This window comes from Spinacia oleracea, chromosome 3, assembly GCF_020520425.1.
Source record: "Spinacia oleracea cultivar Varoflay chromosome 3, BTI_SOV_V1, whole genome shotgun sequence".
NCBI lineage: Eukaryota > Viridiplantae > Streptophyta > Magnoliopsida > Caryophyllales > Amaranthaceae > Spinacia > Spinacia oleracea.
The window spans coordinates 145,544,985-145,564,335 of NC_079489.1; the positions used below are offsets into that span (position 1 = coordinate 145,544,985).

General features: G+C 37.6%; 1 protein-coding gene across 1 annotated transcript; it reads left to right on the top strand.

The window, feature by feature from the left end:
• Window positions 1-2,715: 2,715 nt before the first annotated feature.
• On the top strand, window positions 2,716-5,461 carry LOC130470563 (uncharacterized). Its single transcript, XM_056840887.1, has 2 exons — window positions 2,716-2,845; window positions 4,594-5,461. The coding sequence occupies exons 1-2, from the start codon at window positions 2,729-2,731 to the stop codon at window positions 4,825-4,827; spliced, it is 351 nt and encodes a 116-aa protein (XP_056696865.1). The 5' UTR covers window positions 2,716-2,728; the 3' UTR covers window positions 4,828-5,461.
• The last annotated feature ends 13,890 nt before the right edge of the window (window positions 5,462-19,351 follow it).

Sequence of the window (19,351 nt, forward strand, 5' to 3'; positions counted from 1 at the left end):
GATGGGCCTTCATTAGCATCCCGGAGGTTCAACACGGCGGCCCTGAGGCTACGCTCTAAAGTGTCGATGAACTGTTCAGCCAGTCTCCTTAAGTCTTCCTGTGTGACGGGCAAAGGTCCCTCGACTTCTCCGTGAGGTTGCGGGTCACTGGCATGGATCGACTCGAGCACGTGATCGTGTCGAGAAGACAACACTGGACCATGACGCGACCGATCGTCCACATGTCTGGAGGCCGAGGACCTTCCTTGAGAGGGTGACTGGGTAGGTGAGGGATGTCGAATGGGTGACGGTCGTCGAGCACGTCTGGTGTTCACCATGGCTTTTTGTTAAGCGATCCCCACAGACGGCGCCAAACTGTTTCTGCCGGAGAAACTGTGAATATAATAACTTGGGAATTAACTTAACCGATGACGTATTTGACCGTGATTTCCTTATATCCAATCACCTGTGTTACCGTTTTTTAGATAGTCCCTGAATGTATCCGAGGAACCTTCGTATTAAAATGAGATAAGTGGTTGTTAAGTGAGAAGAGCTAGAGAGAGAGTGAATGATTTGCTTTTTTAGGTAATGATTAGATAGCCCTTTTTAATGATTACAGTAGAGTATTTATATGAATACACGGGGGTAATTATGTAACTATGTCTATTTCTAAAGAACAACTGTCCTCCTTGGTTCCTAGGACTCAGGGGCTTTTTCGTCTTTTTATACCGAGTTGGGCTGACCATGTATATGGGCCCAAACAAATTCTTATTAAGTTTTATTTGTAAATGTATCAATTGGTAAAATATTATTTATTATTTAAAACACCTACTCCGTAATATTTTGGTAAAATGCGTACATATATGTGTATACACAATTTATAGAATAGGGTAATAATACGTACCAACTGCAACTCTTTTTATATATATGCCACCACTACGTAATCAATATTAAATCTTAGCCCTTGAACAATGGTATATTAAATCTTGTCCATCAATTTTATAGGTTCATATATGTTGACTAAATGATGGACCTTGAACAATGGTATATTAATCTTGTCTATCAATTTTATAGGTCCATATAATCTGGTTATATGTAGTGGTCTAAAAAAGTCAATTGGGTAATATGTATACAAGTTATTTCAAACGAGAAAGTCGCAAACGAGAACCTCTAAATGCGTTTCAACTAATTCAAATTTGAACAATAATAATTACCAAACGTTCGTACTAAGTACTAACCATCAATTGTACTAACCACCATCAAATAAAAGTACATAATAATGGGCTTTAAGATGTTGCCCCAATTGACAGTCTCTTGTAGACTAAATTACCAAAAATGTTCTTAATACAAAACACCTAATAGATACCACAACCAAATAGTTATACAAGGCATACCCAACCATCCACCTTGTAGTAACCGAGGGCCTTCCACGCATCATACGTCTTGTACCAGCGCGTAAATGATGGAATTGTTCACGATCTTAGCATCCTCGACAGTGTGGTACCTAGTCATAACAACCATGTTATGGAAAAACATAACGCGTGTCGGATCCACGCCAAACGTGTTACCCCACAGCACATATGTTGCCCATAGCGTCTCATATAACCCAACTTCAACCATCATCTCAACCGAAAAGTTTGACATTGGACGAATTTTGAAACGGCGGACATGGCTATTGAGGTTCATTGGGGGTATTTCGCCCGCACCTAACAAGAAAACATTATGTTGAAGTAATTAATTTCGTATGTTGTAATGAAATTGAATTCTAATTGAAGTAAAAATGTAGCACACATAGTAGCACCATCATTTAGTCAACATATAGTCAACAAGAAAACATGATACTGTAGTAATTAATTCCGTATGTTATAATTCTAATTGAAGTAAAAATGTAGTACACTAAGTAGCACCATCATTTAGTCAATAAGAAAACATGATACTGAAGTAATTAATTCCGTGTGTTGTAATATAATTGAAGTATAAAAGAGGTAAAATTGAAGTAAATTTGAACTATAATTGAACTAAAATCGAAGATTAATCGAAGTTTATATAAAATACAGGCGCGAGTGTTCAAGGTTGTTTTTTAACCTTTTTTCACGCAATATTCACCCAATATTCCCTATATAATATCTACATATTCACGCAATATTTCCTAAATCTTTAAACGATTTTCTACACGTCAATCTTCGATCATAAGTAGTACTCCCTCCATTTCTTTTTGATGTATCCATTTCATAAAGTGGGGAGTTTTTAAGAAAATTGGAATCTTGGTTTGTATTGGTATAACGGATTTTTCATGAAATGCCCCTGAGGTTTCACGAAATTCACCAAATACACCTGCGTGTTTTAAAATACATAGTATACCCCTATTTTTTAAAATAATGCACTAAATACCCTCAAAGGCTAACGGACGTTAACGCCGTTAGTCATTAGCACGAATCAATCTAAATTAACATATAATTAGTTATCCATTACTCCTAATTAACTCATTTATTCCTAATTAACAAACTAACCTTAAAAAATAATCCTTCTTCCTTTCTTTTTCCTCTCCACTTCCCTGCTTTCACTCTCCTCTAGCCATTACTGACAGCTTGGTACATCTCCCCCACCACCATCATCAAACATCATGAACCCAAACATTAGTCCTGGTGTTCCCCATAAATAGTTATTTACATCAGTAAACACCAAAAATCCATCTCCCAGAAAACCCATTTCTTGATGTTGTTACTCACATTTTCTCTTTCCTTCAACAATGGCAACAGAAACTCCTCATGTTGATTCTTCATCTGAGTATTCAATCCCTTACTCTGAACTCTTCCCACTTGTTAAATTCACGGGTTTTAGTTCCACCAAATGGGGATTTCTTAGGGTGAGGTGCTTTTGATTCTTTTACCCGATTCACTTTACTTGCCAATTATCATGCTGTCAAAATCAAACCTAAAATCAACCTAGCTAATTAAGTTGTGGGTAGCAATTAATGATGATGAATTGAAACGGGCCACCCAAAATTCCACCCAACATTTCATTATCATGATGAATTACTCCCCAGCTACCCACCGCTCTATTAGTTAGGTTTGATTTTGACAGTGGGGGGTTATTGTTCTGGTTGTTTGTTTCGTCGATTGAATTTTGTTTATTGCCGTCGTTTGTATCAAAATCCATTTTGTAGGAAAAATTAAGTTTGGGTATGTGATTGAATTTGGGAACTAGGGTTCTTGGATTTGCAAAAGTTGTTTTGTGTGGATTTTGGTGGTGCTAATTGATGATGGAATGCCGGAGGTCGGATAATGGGGCAGTGAGTTGATGGTGGTGGTTACTAGGCGCAGGAGATCGAAGAGAAAGGAGCGGTAGCTTGGGTTGCTGGTCCGTTGGTGGTGGTGAACGAGAAGGTGGTTGGGGCGGCGAAGGGTCAGGAGAGAATGTGAACGGTTGTAGTGGTGGACGGATGAGTAAGAGGCTGACATGGTGCAGGAGATCGAAGAGAAAGGAGCAGTAGTAATTGAAAGTGGGTTGAGAATGAAAGAAGAGAGTGGAAGAAGAGATATTAAGGGAGGGGCAATATAGTAATTTAGTAGGTTAATTGTGGGTTAGGTAGTTAATTAAGAGTTAATATTAACGGAGTTAGACTTCCGTTAAAAATAAGGGTATTTGGTGCATTTTTTAAAAAATAGGGGTATACTATGTATTTTGAAACACGCAGGTGTATTTGGTGAATTTCGTGAAACCTCGGGGGCATTTCATGAAAAATCCGTTGGTATAAGTGTAATGATTGGGTGTAAGAAAAATGATTGTATGTAAGAGATTATAATAAAAAAGAAAAGAGAAAATAATAAAGAAATAAGGTAAGAGAGAGAAGTGATAATGATGGGTGATAAAGGAGGTGAGAGAGTGGATATATGGGGAAGGGAAAAGAATTAAATAATAGGGTGGGGGAAATTTAGGTGGGAATATGGGTAGAATCTTTAGGTATTTTGGTAATTAGATAGAAATGTAAGGGTATTTTAGGATAAAATGTATGTCCAAAAATAGAAACGGATACAACAAAAAGAAACGCTTAAAATGAAAACGGATACAACAAAAAGAAATGGAGGGAGTAGTTTTTTTCAACTAAAACGTCACATCAAATAGTAAAGTGGGTTGTGTGTGATGATTATCTGACTTGCAATTGTGTGTGATGATTATCGAACTTGCAAGTTGTCATCAGCTAAAGCATGTTGTTGTACACTTCCAATTCGTCCACTAAGAGTAATCCACACATTTGGTATTACACTGTTTATGTTTATATATTTGATCCGGTTTTAGGCAATTGGTCATTATTGGATGATTTCAGTTTAATTTACACCACTTCAGTGTAGTTATGTCCGGAAACTTGGCTTATAAAACTCGAGAGGTTTAAAATTTTAAATCCGTCTATATACTAATGTTGGAGTAATTGTAGAAGACTTTTCTGTATTTTCAAATAGTGTAAATTAGATGGACGATTCTGTATATTTGTGTCCTTAATAATGTAATTTTGATGGACGATTTTGAATATTTTGGTCATTAATAATTTATGACGCTTATCGAATGGGAGAAATCCCCGAAAACCCCAACGAAGAGCTAAATCAAGGTATGCAGGAGTTTGGCTCAAGGAATGAAAATGTGAACCCACTTGCGGAAGCAATGGGGTTGGAGAACTTCAGACAAGCAACACAAGGGCCGAAAGTGATTGTGGAGAGGATGACTTGTGATCTGCAAATGGAGGAAGTAAGGGAGAACCCCCCAACTCAGCAATGTGAAACAATGTCAGATGGAGCAATCATGTTCACAAGCTGGGGGGAGAAGGATAGACAAGGGAGGAGAACAAGGTAGAACAGGCTGAAAAAAAAGGAAGACAAATAGAAGACACTGCCCTAACAAGTGTCCTCTGAAAAGGAAAGCTGTAACAGATATTGCTTATGCCTCCATTCAGTTTGGGGATGAAGAAGATGATGCTGACTCATCCATGGCTCGAAGAGCAAAAAAAGGGAAAACACTCCAACAAGTGGGAAGCACAAGTGGAGCTGGTTCTTCAAGCCAAGGAGGTCGAATCAATCAAGTGAGTGCAGTTGAATTTGAGATGAACTTAGCTGTGATATTCAGAACGGAAGGGCTTGCGGTGGTTGACCCAAATCAACCACCTCCTCCAACATGAAGGGACTGATATGGAACTGTAGGGGTCTTAGCAACCCAACTGCCCCTATAGTTTCGAAAATAAAACTCTTAGTTGGGAACCATTCCCCTGATTTTGTTTTTCTGATGGAAACGAAGAGAAAGAAAAAAGCAGTTTACAATAAGTTTAGATCTTTTGGGTACATGTACTGGGGGGAATGGATGCTGTAGGTTCTAGTGGTGGTTTATTTTTAGGTTGGAAGAAGAAGAGTCAATTCACAATAGCCTTTAGTTGTTTAAACTTCATTGTAGTTGATGTGAATGATGAGATTAATGGAAAGTGGAGTTTGATTTTGGCTTACGGTGATCCTTACCATGAGAACAGAGAAAAAGTATGGCAACAACTCAGTCCATGGACAACCAACAGTAGTAATGAACCGGTTTTGTTAGTGGGGGATTTCAACCAAGTGGACTCACAAACAGATAAACAGGGGGGAAACAAGTCGAAGATAAGGGGAATCAATAAGTTTACAGAATGGAGAGAACAGCACAAGCTGTATATTTTAGAATTCAGTGGACTAAGATTCACTTGGACGAATGGAAGGAGGGGGAAAAACAGAATAATGGAAAGATTGGACAAAGCATACGCAAATCAAGAGTGGATGAGCAAATTCCCACAAGCTCAGCTTATAAACGGGACGATTGCTACCTCAGACCATGGACCAATAATCCTGATGACAAGCAAGGAAAAAAAGCAAGTTAAGAGGGGGTACAAAGTTGAAGCTTGGAGTTTGGAGTATGATCAATGTCTTCAGACAGCAAAATCAAATTGGGATAGAGAAGTAAGAGGCTCCCCTATGTATAGATGTGCTAGGAAAATCCAATACTGTGGAGAAGGAATGAAAAAGTGGAGTCTAGAAAAGAGGAAAGACTGGTCTGGGAAGTGGGATTGTTTTGAAAGGGACATGGTGGAAGCACAATTACTACTGGAAAATTCAGGAAATGATGAGAAATTTGAAGAAGTAAAGTCTCGATTGGAGGAGTATGCAGGGAACATGGCAAAGTACTGGAAACAACAGGCAAAAATTAAATGGAATTGCGCAGGTGATGCGTGCTCAAGATACTTCTTCAATTTTGTGAAAGGTAGGAAAGCTAGAAATAAAATCGAAGGGTTGAAAGACGAGGATGACAATTGGATTGTGAATGAAAAGGAAATCTCAAAGTTGATTAACGATCACTTCAGAGACATTTACCAGGTGAATCAGGAGGAAAATGGTAGCAACAGGGATGACCAAATTAGAAAAGGGATAGAAGCTATAGATAAAAGTTTATCCAGCGAACAGATCGAGTGGTTGTTGAGACCATACATTGAGGAGGAGATCAAAAAAGCTTTGTTCGATATGAGCCCATGGAAATCACCGGGGCCGGATGGCATTCCAGCAGGTTTCTATCAAAAATATTGGGAGTGGGTTAAGGAGGATGTGGTGAATGCGGTGAGATCTGCCCTTGAAAGTGGTAATATACTACGAGATTTTAACGCTACTAACATCGCCTTAATTCCAAAAAGTGAAAACGCGGACAAAGTTTCGTTGTTTAGGCCAATAAGTCTTTGGAATGTTATCTACAAGATTGTGTCCAAATGCATCACTAATAGACTAAGGTTTGTCATGGATAGTATAGTGGGTCATCACCAAAATGCCTTTATTCCGGGTAGGGCCATCTCGGACAACATTCTCATTGCACATGAAGTGATAGAGCACATAAGGAGTTCGAAAAAAGGGGAAATCACAAAAGTGGCGATAAAGGCGGATATGAGCAAAGCGTATGATAGGATTAAATGGGATTTTCTTGAAAAAGTTTTGACCAAGATGAGGTTCCCGGCAATTCTAGTTAAAACCATCATGAGTTGTGTAACCTCAGTTTCATATTCTATTCTTCTTAATGGTCAACCACAAGAACGATTTAACCCGGGATGTGGGCTAAGGCAAGGTGATCTGAAGGAAATAATGCCCTTGGTCCAAGTATGCATTCTATGTTAAGTCTAATAAATGCGGTTCAGTATTAATTAACAAGTTAATAATTCAGTGAGACCAAGTGAGCTGAATGCCTAGCTAGAGGCCGCTTCAGTTCAAGTGGAATTAATGATATTAATCCACAGCTTACTCTTGACTGAACCCGTAGGGTCACACAAATAGTACGTAAACGGATCAAGTATTTAATGGCATTAAATACTCTATCTATGGATATTCGGAATCGACGGATCTTGGTTTCAGTGGGAGCTGAGATCGTCACAAGCAAGAAATGAATACTCCGGAAACGATGATATTGCCGGAAACGGAAATATGGATCGTATCGGAAATATAAATATTATCCAAGTCGTAGATGTTGCTGGAAACGGAAACATGGTACATATCGGAAAATATTATCGGAAATGGAAATATTGCCGGAATCGGAAATATTGCCGGAAACGGAAATATTGTCAGAATCGGAAATATTATCGGAATCGGAAAATAATTCCGGAAACGGAAATATTAAATATTTGTTCGAAACGGAAATTAATTCCGGAATCGGAAATATTAAATATTGTTCGTATCGGAAATGAATTCCGGAATCGGGAAATTTAATCGGAAGAGTATCGTACGAATTAGCATCGGACGAGGCCCGCTAGACGAAGGCCCAGCACGAAGCCAGGCCATCGACCAGCGAGCCGCACGCACCAACGCACGCCTCGACCAGGCCCAGCCAAGGGCGCGCGCGCGCAGCACAGCAGCGTGGGCTGTGCGCCTGTCGTGGGCCGCAAGGCTAGGCTTGCGCGGGTGCACGGCTTGTGCAATGCTTGTGCGGGAAATCCTAATCCTATTAGGATTTGTGCAAAGATTAAAATCCTAATCCTATTAGATTTGCTTTGTTCTTTAGAGTCCTAATAAAGTTCTAACTAGCAAATCCACATCCTAGGATTAAATTGTTTTAAAATTTTAATTTGAAATTTTCAGTTCATATAATTTAAATTAATTTTAAAATTAATAATTTAAATTGTTTTCTTGGATTTTAATTTTGAATATTATAATTATGATAAATTTTATTTATTCTAATTATTTTACTAAAATTAAAAATCTTGAATTAATTTAAATTCGACTAAAAATAAATTAAATGAGTGGATTCAATTATAAATTTATATGAGCTTTAAATTTTAATTAAATTTGTATGTTTCCGGTTAGACTAGAAATACATTTTTATGTTTAAAATTAGTAAAGCATATGAATTTATTGGTTTAAGTGGGAGCCCTTTTTAGTCATAGACTCTTGATTAGGTCTACAAATCCTTTAAGGTTAAAACAACTTGATTAGAATTAATAAGGACTGAATAATTGGTAGATTATTGGTGCCCTTGATTAATTGCTGCAAATGTTTATGTGATGCATACAATGTGTTTTAACTAACCAATTATGTGGGCCATTCATGATAATGAATGGGTGAATGGTATATATTGTATATGTACTGTTTTGCAGGTTATAAAGTGACTAGTATGGCCCAAATAGGATAGAAAATATGGTCTGCGTACCATTACTTTGAATGTAATTGGTCTAAAGCACCAAATTTGTTTTTCAATTTAAATATGCTGCGTACCATCAAATAGTTGTAATTAGTTTTAATTATAGCTTATCCTATTTGAAGAAAATAGCGCCTCCCACGGTGAAATTCAAGACGAAGTTTCCATTTTCAAGACGGACTTTGAAGTTGAAGCTTCAAGATGAAGTCGGGCCATACTAGATCACATTTATCTTATGCATGCTTTAAGTTATTTATTGCTTTAAATATGTCTTAATTATGCATGAGATTGTGGCTTGATTATGTTGCATGATTAAGGATTTTAGTTCACTTAAAATCTAACCAACATAGTAAGAGCCTTAAGTTCCAAACTTAAAAATTGAGTTAAAAGGTGCCATGCCAAAATATACACTTGCTTGGATATCTTTTACATCAATCTAGTAATAGTTTTCGCTCAGCGAGGTGTTACTTATTGGTCCTAAAGGGGTAAGGTACACAAATAATTGTGAGTACATGTTAGTTTTGGTGAAACTCAACGATATAAGTAAGGAGTCCTTTTATGTCGTGGCAAAATCGATAGGTTTACCTAATAAGTTCTTAAACGTACCTATCAACCAAGAGTAGTTTTTAGACTATTAGCAAAAGGCGTTTGCTTACCTAAAAGATTTTAGAATTGAGTCTAAATACATAATGTGCTTAAATCTTCAATGGATTTTAGGATCTTGGAATCATTTTATTCACACCTGCCAGAACACATAACTTGAATAAAATGCTTAATGAACATTGAATTATGCATGTATGCTAGAATTTAAGTTTATTAAGAGAAACTGTGAATGATTATTTATTTGTTTATTCTTTTCAATTGTAGTTTTACTATGGCAAACAACAATCAAAACATCATCATGGGTTCTGAGCTTATAGTCAAGCTGAACCTAACAAATTTTCTTGAATGGGAAGCTAAGCTAAGTGAAATAGTCAGACTCAATGGACTTGAGTATGTACTGTTACATCCCATGCCAAGCTACTATCCCAGAGACATGACCCCTGAAAGATTTGCCGCCTGGGATGCGGATCTCAAGAAGGTTATGAGTCTCATGCTGAGCAATATCCCTGATGAATGGGCTAGAAGGTTTGTAGCTTACGAACCTTTTACGCTCATCAAGAATCTGAGGGATATCTGTCGTGGAAGCACAGAGGACAGAGACCTGAACGTCCATGAATTGATTGAATCAATGACTGGTCTGAAGGTTAGATCTGCCAACAGGTGTTATAGGATGGAAGTCCAAGAAACACATGCTCAGCTCCTTCGCACTAAACACAGGGTAGGCGTCCCTGTAAGGTTCCATGTGGAGCTTATGCTTTCATACTTTGATCGCCTATGTCTACTAGGAACACCGATAAGCGAAAGGATGGCAGTCTCTATCTTGCTCAATTCACTACACAGTGGGTTTGGTCGCTTCAAGCAACTATACCTAAGTGAACTAAGAGAAGAAACAGTTGCAGAGTTTGTTCACCTTATCAGAAAGGCTGAGATAGTACTCGACTGTGAAGCCAAAGATTTACTCAAGGCTAAAGGGAGACACTTCAAGAATAGTGGAAAGTCCAAGGGCAATGCTAAGAAGCAGGACAAGTCCACATCAAGCTGTCTTTATTGTGATTGGCCATTACAAGAAAGAATGTCCAAAGCTAAAGGAAGATCAGAAGAACGGAACAGCCGTTCCATCTTCAGGTATTTTCGTTATAGACTGTATACTTGCTAATTCAACTTCTTGGGTATTAGATACAGGTTGTGGCTCACAGTTATGTTCCAATCCACAGGGACTAAGAAGAAGTAGAAAGTTAAGCAAGGGTGAAATCGACCTACGAGTGGGAAATGGATCACGGATTGCTGCATTAGCTGTAGGAACTTATTATTTGTCGTTGCCCTCTAGGCTAGTTTTGGAACTGGAAGAGTGTTTCCATGTTCCAAGTCTTACTAAAAACATCATTTCAGTTTCTTGCTTAGATGCTAAGGGATTTTCCTTTTTAATAAAAGACAATAGTTGTTCGTTTTATTTTAAAGAGATGTTTTATGGATCTGCTAGATTGGTCAATGGACTTTATTTACTAGATCACGACAAACAAGTCTATAACATAAATACCAAAAAGGCCAAAAAGGATGATTCAGATCTCACCTATCTGTGGCATTGTCGATTAGGCCATATTAACTTGAAACGCATTGAAAGACTTCAGAAAGAAGGAATTCTAGAACCATTTGATTTAGAGGATTATGCTAAGTGTGAATCATGTTTACTTGTCAAAATGACAAAGCAACCTTTCTCTACAGTTGGAGAAAGAGCAACTGAACTATTGGGTTTAATCCATACAGATGTATGTGGACCAATGAGTACAAATGCTAGGGGTGGTTTCAGCTACTTTATCACTTTCACTGATGACTTCAGTAGATATGGTTATGTTTACCTAATGAAGCATAAGTCTGAATCCTTTAACAAATTCAAGGAATTTCATAGTGAAGTAGAGAATCAATTTGGCAAAAAGATTAAGGCACTGCGGTCTGATAGAGGCGGTGAATATCTGAGCTATGAATTTGATGACCATCTGAAAGAATGTGGAATTCTATCAGAATTGACTCCCCCACCACAATGGAACGGTGTGTCGGAACGGAGGAACAGAACCTTGCTAGACATGGTCAGGTCAATGATGGGTCAGGCCGAATTTCCAATAGAATTTTGGGGACATGCACTAAATACAGCTGCACTCACTATAAATAGAGCTCCGTCTAAAGCTGTCGAAAAGACTCCATATGAGTTATGGTTTGGAAAGCCTCCAAATGTGTCTTTTCTTAAGATTTGGGGATGTGAAGTATACGTCAAACGATTAATTTCAGACAAACTTCATCCGAAATCTGACAAATGTATTCTTGTGGGCTATCCAAAGGAAACAAAGGGGTATTACTTCTACAATACATCTGAGAACAAGGTGTTTGTTGCTCGAGATGGTATCTTTTTGGAAAAGGATCACATTTCCAAAATGACAAGTGGGAGAAAAGTAGACCTCGAAGAAATTCGAGTCGAACAACAAACTCTAGAGAATGCTCAAGATGACATTCAGGATGAAACTCGGAGATCTTTAGAAGAATCTGGTGAGAATCATGGTCAATCTAGAAATGTTACCCCGCGTAGATTGCAGAGATATAGATCTCAACCGGATAGGTACTTAGGTATTTTGACGAACGAGAGCTATGACGTTCTATTACTTTAAAGTGATGAACTTGCGACTTACAAGCAAGCTATGACGAGCCCTAGCTCCAAGCAATGGCAAGAAGCCATGCAATCTGAATTAGACTCCATATCAGAAAACCAAGTATGAGGATCCAAAGAATGCTAAAAAGGTATGCAAGCTAAAGAAATCAATCTACGGATTGAAGCAGGCATCAAGGAGCTGGAATATACGTTTTGATGAAGCAGTCAGTGACTTTGGTTTCATCAAGAACGCAGACGAATCTTGTGTATACAAGAAGGTCAGTGGGAGCAAAATTGGTTTTCTAGTATTATATGTCGACGACATATTACTTATCGGAAATGACATTCCTATGTTGAACTCTGTCGAGATTTGGCTTGGGAAATGTTTTTCGATTAAGGATCTAGGAGAAGCACAGTACATATTGGGCATCAAGATTTACAGAGATAGATCTAAAAAGATGATTGGACTTAGTCAAAGAACTTATATCAATAAGGTGCTTGAAAGATTCAAGATGGCAGACTCCAAGCGAGGCTACCTACCCATGTCTCATGGAATGACTCTAAGCAAGACTCAGTGCCCAAAAACACTTGATGAGCGTAGAAGAATGAATGGGATTCCATATGCATCATTGATTGGTTCAATAATGTATGCTATGATATGTACACGCCCAGATGTTGCGTACGCACTCAGTGCTACGAGCAGATACCAGTCAGACCCAGGAGAGGCACATTGGACTGCTGCCAAGAACATTCTGAAGTACCTGGAAAGGCACAAAGATGACTCCCTGGTCTATGGTGGAGATGATGAATTAATTATTAAAGGCTATACGGACGCAAGCTTCCAAACCGAAAAAGATGATTTTAGATCACAGTCTAGGTTTGTCTTCTGCCTCAACTGAGGTGCAGTAAGCTGGAAAAGTGCTAAGAAAAGCACCATTGTGGATTCTACAACTGAAGCGAAGTACATTGCTGCACATGAAGCAGCAAAGGAAGCTATATGGCTAAGGAAGTTCATAGGTGAACTTGGTGTAGTCCCCTCCATTAAAGGACCAATAGCCCTGTATTGTGATAAAAACGGAGCTATTGCACAGGCAAAGGAGCCTAGACACCACCAAAGAGTCAAGCATGTACTTCTTCGTAGATTTCACCTTCTACGAGAGTTCGTTGAAAGAAAAGAAGTCGAGATAAGCAAGATTGGAACTGATGACAACATATCAGATCCATTGACTAAACCTCTGCCGCAGGCGAAGCACAACTCGCACACTGCAGCTATGGGAATCAAGCATATTGGAGAATGGCTTTGATGTCCTTATTTAATGTTTTAAAGTTTTAGAGTTTAAATCTTTGTTAAACATTATTGGCTAATCATTCACAATAAATGAATAGAATTCATTTTTCCATTTAATTTGTGGTATATTAAATGATGAGTCCCTTCAATTTGACGATATATTCAAGATAGACTGTCAGGACCAGTCCTGTGACTAAGAAATGTCTATCAAGTGAATTTGAACGTCAAAGGTTGAAAATGGTCCCTGGTCGGAGTTTTCTAAAAAATTGGACGCATAAAAAACGTTAGACGACTAGAATGCAAGATGACTAGTAGTTCTGTTTCTTGAACTATGTGGACATGGCAATGTCATAATCATTTGCATAGATACTTACTTTGGGAAGACTAGTATCGGACAGATCTATGAAACTTTACTGTAAGAGATGAAAATCTGTCATAAGTAAATTTCATTAAAATTATTAGACACTAAATCCTCAATACCTGAGTGATTTGAGATTACTTGTTTGAGAACTGGTTGCTTTGACGTTGACCAACCGTCGCACCGTAAAAGGAGGCTATAAAGGCAACGCTCAGGTAATCACCTATCAAACGAAGTCTAATCTCAAGATCGCAAGATTGGGATTGTCCTCCCATAAATCGTGATGAGATGCTTAAAAGTTGTACAAGGCCACTCGGAGAGCTATAAACTGTGAAATGCATGGTCGTGCTCGGATGAATCATAGGCTTTGATTATCTGTTTATTTGATCAGTTGAACTTTGAAACCGAGAAACACCTCTGGACATAATAAAGATGACAACTCTTACCTTATGTTCAAGAGCAAGCATCGAGTGACAAAGGAATTAGGAAATGCACACTTGTCCCTAAGGACAAGTGGGAGACTGAAGGAAATAATGCCCTTGGTCCAAGTATGCATTCAATGATAAGTCTAATATATGCGGTTCAGTATTAATTAACAAGTTAATAATTCAGTGAGATCAAGTGAGCTGAATGCCTAGCTAGAGGCCGCTTCAGTTCAAGTGGAATTAATGATATTAATCCACAGCTTACTCTTGGCTGAACCCGTAGGGTCACACAAATAGTACGTAAACGGATCAAGTATTTAATGGCATTAAATACTCCATCTATGGATATTCGGAATCGGCGGATCTTGGTTTCAGTGGGAGCTGAGATCGTCACAAGCAAGAAATGAATACTCCGGAAACGATGATATTGCCGGAAACGGAAATATGGATCGTATCGGAAATATAAATATTATCCAAGTCGTAGATGTTGCCGGAAACGGAAACATGTTACGTATCGGAAAATATTATCGGAAATGGAAATATTGCCGGAATCGGAAATATTGCCGGAAACGAAAATATTGTCAGAATCAGAAATATTATCGGAATCGGAAAATAATTCCGGAAACGGATATATTAAATATTTGTTCGAAACGGAAATTAATTCCGGAATCGGAAATATTAAATATTGTTCGTATCGGAAATAAATTCCGGAACCGGGAATTTAATCGGAAGCGTATCGTACGAATAAGCGTCGGACGAGGCCTGCCGGACGAATGCCCAGCACGAAGCCAGGCCATCGCCCAGCAAGCCAAACGCGCGCCACACGCCCAGCCAAGGCAGCGCCCAGGCCCACCGCAAGGCAGGCCCAGCGCGCGCCAAGGCCACGGCTGTGTGGGCCTTGTGGCGTGGGTTGCTGCTCGCACGCACGCGCATGGGCGGCCCTCGTGGCTGTCGTGCGTGTGTGTGTTTGTGTTCATGCACGATTCCTAAAGTTATTAGGATTTGGTATATGATTAAATTTCTATTCCTAAAAGGATAAATTAATTAATTAGAGTTCTTATAGGATTCTAAGTTTAAATAATTCGTATCCTACTAGGATTCCAATTCCCTTTCCATACCTCTATAAATAAGTTCCTAGGGTCATTATTTTGAGAGACGATTGAAGTATTCAAAGGGTAAGTTTTTGAAAGAAAAATCAGCCATACACTTGCAAACACAATAGCCGAAATTCCTAGTAACCTTAAGGGCGATTCTAGTTGCTCTAACTTGAGGCGGATCCGGACGTACTGTGGACTATCTACGGAGGGACGACATTTGGAGTCCTAAAGACTTGTTCTTGTTCGGTTCGGGCGCAGCTAGGGAGGGCACGCTACAAAGTGTGTGCTCCTAAATTATGCCAAATGATTATGTGTAAATAATATGTTTCCTGACATTAAGGTTTTTCCGCATGATTTATGTTTTGTCATATGAATCACAACCTATCACTATCTACGGAGGGACGACACTTGGAGTCCTAAAGACTTTTCTTGTTCGGTTCGGGCGTAGCTAGGGAGGGCACGCTACAAAGTGTATGCACCTAAATTATGCTAAATGATTATGTGTAAATAATATGTTTCCTGGCATTAAGGTTTTTCCGCATGATTTATGTTTTGTCATATGTATCATAACCTAACAAGAACATCGGTCAAACAATAGAATATCAACAGCCACTTGAAAGTCCTTTGAATATTCTGTTCTCCTTGAAGGACTTGTAAAACCTTCTAAAACATGTATATTCTTTAAAGCTACTTCTAAAGTCCTTAAAGAATACGTGTTCGGATTTTCTAAGAACTTCGAAAAGCCTCCTGAATGTCAGTTTATGTTTGTTGTTCGCCTCGAAGACTTTCGAGGTCTATTTTCTCTCACTTGTCATTTTGGAAACGAATCTCCCAAAGGATATTATTTCGAGCAAACAAACATTATGTTCTCAAAAATTCGTGGTAGAAACAATACCCTTGTGTCTCATTTGAATAAATCACAATGAAACATATATCTAAAATTGGGCCTTAGTTTGTTGAATACCAAACACTAAGCTCCCACTGAGTTTAGGAACTCTTTAAATATATTATGAAAAGATATTCTGAAATTACTTTTCAATAGCTTTGACGAATTTGGTTTAGTTTGGTGGTAGTTGAGCATTTTGTTTTAGAAATTATATGAAAACTCTTTATGATTCATCATTGGATCGAATCAAGTATTAATTGACTTCGATCATTCCAACTTAGATATGCCATATCTTATGGAGCTAGATCGTGAAATTACAATGCACAATCATTGATGATCATTTTGGTCTCAAGTAATCATCAACATGATCTAACCTAGATCTTTATGATTTCTTGCCAAGTGGATTTTATACTTCTGAATCTTTGAACTAGCCAAACAGATTCAAACTTATATCACTTTGAGTAAATAAACCTATATTCACTCAAATCTATGTGAAATAATAAAGTCATAAAATCTTTCTTTAGCTTTGAACTCTATTGTCTAGGTGTTCTAACAATAGTTCATATCTTTTGTTACTTTCAACAAGTAAGACTTGCTTGTCTAAAATTGATCTAGAAATCAACCAACTTTCAAAAGTACATTAAAATAGAGCTTTTGAATGTTAACTTGTTGATATGGTCTAAGTAACAATGCCAAAGATTAGTGGAACTCAAATCAAGAGATTGATTTGAACCTAGTAAAGTTTTTATTGTTAAAGAGTTGTTTGTTTTAATCAAGCATATTGACTCAACCCGTAAATGACCATTTTCATTCAAATAAACAAACAAACAAACAAGCATTGTTTTGTTCTTCTGAATGTGAGTCTTTCTGTGTATGAAAACAGAAATTTAAGTATGTTGATTATGGAACAAAATAGCCATTAAGTTCCAGCCTTTGAAAGGACTTAAAACAAACTAGATGACCCTACAACTAATGTAGCATTGCCATGCTTCATTTCGCACTTGTAGGCCATTAGTGTAGCCTAGCTTCCATTGTTTGAGTTATTACCGAAGTAAGAACCTCAAGCGGTATATGATACCAAGGAAGTTTGATTGCTAGGTCACTTCTCTTTAAACATAAACTTATAGGTAGAAACGGAATTGTAAATTCCTTTCATTTGTTCCTTTGTTTTCCTATTTCTTGTACCTTTTCTAATAGCCTTAAGAATTGAATTCTCTAGTGTTGACTTTTATGCTTTGTTTAGACATGTCCAATGTCATTCCAAACTTCTTACCATTTTATTTATGTTGAATATTCTTTTCAACTAGATGATCTTACCAGAAGCTTCTAAAGTTCTCTAAGCATCGATCTATTCGAATGTCTAGGGACTAGACTCATTCGAGAATTAAATGGACAAAGATATTAGGTTGTTATCCATTGGTAAAGCTGAGTGTTTAAACTCAATGCTTTATGATCTCAAAACTACATTGTATCTTGAATTCACAAGCACCAATCGGTTTGCCATTCGACTTTGATACTCGAAAACAACCATAAAAGTCGCTAAAAGAAACGTACATTTTAAATTGCTCATTTTCACTCATTTCCGTGAATCGTTCTTGGATTCATTACCAATCGAGGAAATTTACTGTTACCTTTCTAAAAGGGTTTACTACAGTGCAAGATATTTAATTATAAACAATAATTAAAACATACATTGAAGCATGCAAAGTCTAAACATTTATCGTGAGTAATAACTTGAAATTTAAAGCAATCATGCAATTTAAACAAGTTATTAGCATTTTATTCAAGTTATGTGTTCCGGCAGGTGTGAATAAAATGATTCCAAGACCCTAAAACCCATTGAAGAATTAAGCACATTATGTATTTTGACTCAATTCTAAAATATTTTAGGTAAACAAAAGCCTTTTGCTAATAGTCTAGAAACTACTCTTGGTTGATAGGTACGTCTAAGAACTTATTAGGTAAACCTATCGAATTTGCCACGACATAAAAGGACTCCTTACTTATATCGTTGAGTTTCACCAAAACTAACATGTACTCACAATTGTTTGTGTACCTTACCCCTTTAGGATCAATAAGTAACACCTCGCTGAGCGTAAAACTATTACTAGATTGATGTAAAGGTTATCCAAGTAAGTGTTATTTTGGCATGGCACCTTTTAACTCAATTTTTAAGTTTGGAACTTAAGGCTCTTACTATGTTCGTTAGATTTTAAGTGAACTAAAATCCTTAATCATGCAACATAATCAAGCTTCAATCTCATGCATATTTAAGACATATTTAAAAGCAATAAATAACTTAAAGCATGCATAAGATAAATGTGATCTAGTATGGCCCGACTTCATCTTGAAGCTTCAACTTCAAAGTCCGTTTTGAAAATGGATTGGAAACTCCGTCTTGAATTTCACCGTGGGAGGCGCCATTTTCTTCAAACAGGATCAGCTATAATTAAACTAATTACAACTATTTGATGGTACGTAGACCATATTTGAATTGAAAAACAAACTTTGGTGCATTAGATCAATTACATTCAAATTAATGGTACGCATACCATATTTTCTATCCTATTTGGGCCATACTAGTCATTTCATAACCTGCAAAACAGTACATATACAATATATACCATTCACCCATTCATTATCATGAATGGCTCACATAGCTGGTTAGTAAAACCCATTGTATGCATCACATAAATATTTGCAGCAATTAATCAAGGGCACCAATAATCTACCAGTTATTCAGTCCTTATTAATACTAATCAAGTTGTTTAACCTTAAAGGATTTGTAGACCTAATCAAGAGTTTATGACTAAAGGCTCCCACTTAAACCAATAACTTTATATGCTTTACTAATTTTAAACATAAAAATGTATTTCTAGTCTAACCGGAGACATACAAGTTTAATTAAAATTTAAAGCTCATATAAAATTATAATCGAATCCATTTAGTTTAATTTATTTTTCAGTTGATTTAAACGAATTTAAATTAATTCAAGGTTTAATTTTAGTAAAATAATTAGTATAAATTGAAATTTATAATAATTATAATATTCAAAATTAAAATCCGAGAAAACAATTTAAATTATTAATTTTAAAATTAATTAAAATTATTTCGGAACTGAAAATTCAAATTAAAATTCAAAACGACTCAATCGTAACATGACGAGCACTTGGGCTTGCGCCCAACCCCGATCGAGTGCACGACCGATCGCATGGCCATGGCACAATGCAGCAGCAGCCACGCGCAAACGCAGCAAGCCAAGCCACGCTTGCACGCAGCCTGCTCACCCGCATGCATCGCAGCAGCGCTCGTTGGTGCGCAGAGCAATGCTCGCTGGGCGACCCAGCTGGTGCTCTCCTGCGCGCGCGCCTCGTCCTTGTGCCACTCCCCTTCGCCCACCG